Genomic DNA, 2,074 nt, shown 5'->3' with positions numbered 1-2,074 from the left:
CCCTCCCTTACTCCCTCTCCTTCACTCCCTCTCCCTCCCTCCGTCCCTCCCTCCCTCCCTCCCTCCCTCCCTCCCTCCCTCCCTCCCTCCCTCCTTCCCTCCCTCCCTCCCTCCCTCCCTATCTCCCTCCTTCCCCTTCCCTCCCTCTCCCTCCCTCCCTCACTCCCTCTCCCTCACTCCCTCTCCCTCCCTCCCTCCCTCCCTCCCTCCCTCCCTCCCTCCCTCCCTCCCTCCCTCCCTCCCTCCCTCCCTCCCTCCCTCCCTCCCTCCCTCCCTCCCTCTCTCCCTCCTTCCCCTTCCCTCCCTCTCCCTCCCTCCCTCCCTCACTCCCTCTCCCTCACTCCCTCCCTCCCTCCCTCCCTCCCTCCCTCCCTCCCTCCCTCCCTCCCTCCCTCCCTCCCTCCCTCTCTCCCTCCTTCCCCTTCCCTCCCTCTCCCTCCCTCCCTCCCTCACTCCCTCTCCCTCACTCCCTCTCCCTCCCTCCCTCACTCCCTCTCCCTCACTCCCTCTCCCTCCCTCCCTCCCTCCCTCCCTCCCTCTCTCCCTCCTTCCCCTTCCCTCCCTCTCCCTCCCTCCCTCCCTCACTCCCTCTCCCTCACTCCCTCTCCCTCCCTCCCTCCCTCCCTCCCTCCCTCCCTCCCTCTCTCCCTCCTTCCCCTTCCCTCCCTCTCCCTCTCTCCCCCTCCCTCCCTCCCCCCAGGCCTCCGTACCATTGCACAATCTACGCCAGTTCTTCTCTCACAAATTACTGTCATCAAACATTCGTGTAGAACAAACAAAACAAACAAGCAAGCAAACAAACAGGGCTTTCAAGATGAGGGACAAACACATAATTGGCCATATGACACACCTGTCTACTGATCAACAACACTGTTGTCAAAGGTTCCCAGACACGAGCGTTGCTCCATTGTTGACCGTAATGAGTATATGGTATTGTTTTTGTTATGGGAGGGGGGGGGGGGTCCATGGGGGCCCTCAAGGGTGGTGGGGGGCCCATGGGGGGGGGGGGCACCATGCCCCTTCCCCGACTCTGGGGGCCAAACAAACCTGTGTTTGTAAAGTTGTTTCAGTTACCATGCATCATTGTTTGGGGCCCTGACCCATGGGGCCCCTCCACCCAGGACAACATGGGGGCCCTCCACCCAGGACAACATGGGGGCCCTCCACCCAGGACAACATGGGGGCCCTCCACCCAGGACAACATGGGGGCCCTCCACCCAGGATAACATGGGGGCCCTCCACCCAGGACAACATGGGGACCCTCCCCCCAGGACAACATGGGGGCCCTCCACCCAGGACAACATGGGGGCCCTCCACCCAGGAAAACATGGGAGCCCTCCACCCAGGACAACATGGGGGCCCTCCACCCAGGACAACATGGGGGCCCTCCACCCAGGACAACATGGGAGCCCTCCACCCAGGACAACATGGGAGCCCTCCACCCAGGACAACATGGGGGCCCTCCACCCAGGAAAACATGGGAGCCCTCCACCCAGGACAACATGGGAGCCCTCCACCCAGGACAACATGGGGGCCCTCCACCCAGGACAACATGGGAGCCCTCCACCCAGGACAACATGGGGCCATCCACCCAGGACAATATGGGAGCCCTCCACCCAGGACAACATGGGGGCCCTCCACCCAGGACAACATGGGGGCCCTCCACCCAGGATAACATGGGGGCCCTCCACCCAGGACAACATGGGGGCCCTCCACCCAGGACAACATGGGGGCCCTCCACCCAGGACAACATGGGGGCCCTCCACCCAGGACAACATGGGAGCCCTCCACCCAGGACAACATGGGGGACCTCCACCCAGGACAACATGGGGGCCCTCCACCCAGGATAACATGGGGGCCCTCCACCCAGGACAACATGGGGGCCCTCCACCCAGGACAACATGGGGGCCCTCCACCCAGGACAACATGGGAGCCCTCCACCCAGGACAACATGGGGGCCCTCCACCCAGGACAACATGGGGGCCCTCCACCCAGGACAACATGGGGGCCCTCCACCCACGACAACATGGGGGCCCTCCACCCACGACAACATGGGGGCCCTCCACCCAGGACA

The 2,074-nt window shown here is 64.4% G+C and overlaps 1 protein-coding gene across 1 annotated transcript; it reads left to right on the top strand.

Moving 5' to 3' along the window:
• Nucleotides 1–1,277: 1,277 nt before the first annotated feature.
• On the top strand, nt 1,278–1,850 carry LOC138368876 (uncharacterized). Its single transcript, XM_069331591.1, has one exon. The coding sequence runs from the start codon at nt 1,278–1,280 to the stop codon at nt 1,848–1,850; it is 573 nt and encodes a 190-aa protein (XP_069187692.1).
• Nucleotides 1,851–2,074: the final 224 nt, after the last annotated feature.

Source organism: Procambarus clarkii, chromosome 26, assembly GCF_040958095.1.
Source record: "Procambarus clarkii isolate CNS0578487 chromosome 26, FALCON_Pclarkii_2.0, whole genome shotgun sequence".
Taxonomy (NCBI): Eukaryota; Metazoa; Arthropoda; class Malacostraca; order Decapoda; family Cambaridae; genus Procambarus; species Procambarus clarkii.
This window is presented reverse-complemented; position numbering and strand designations above follow the sequence as displayed.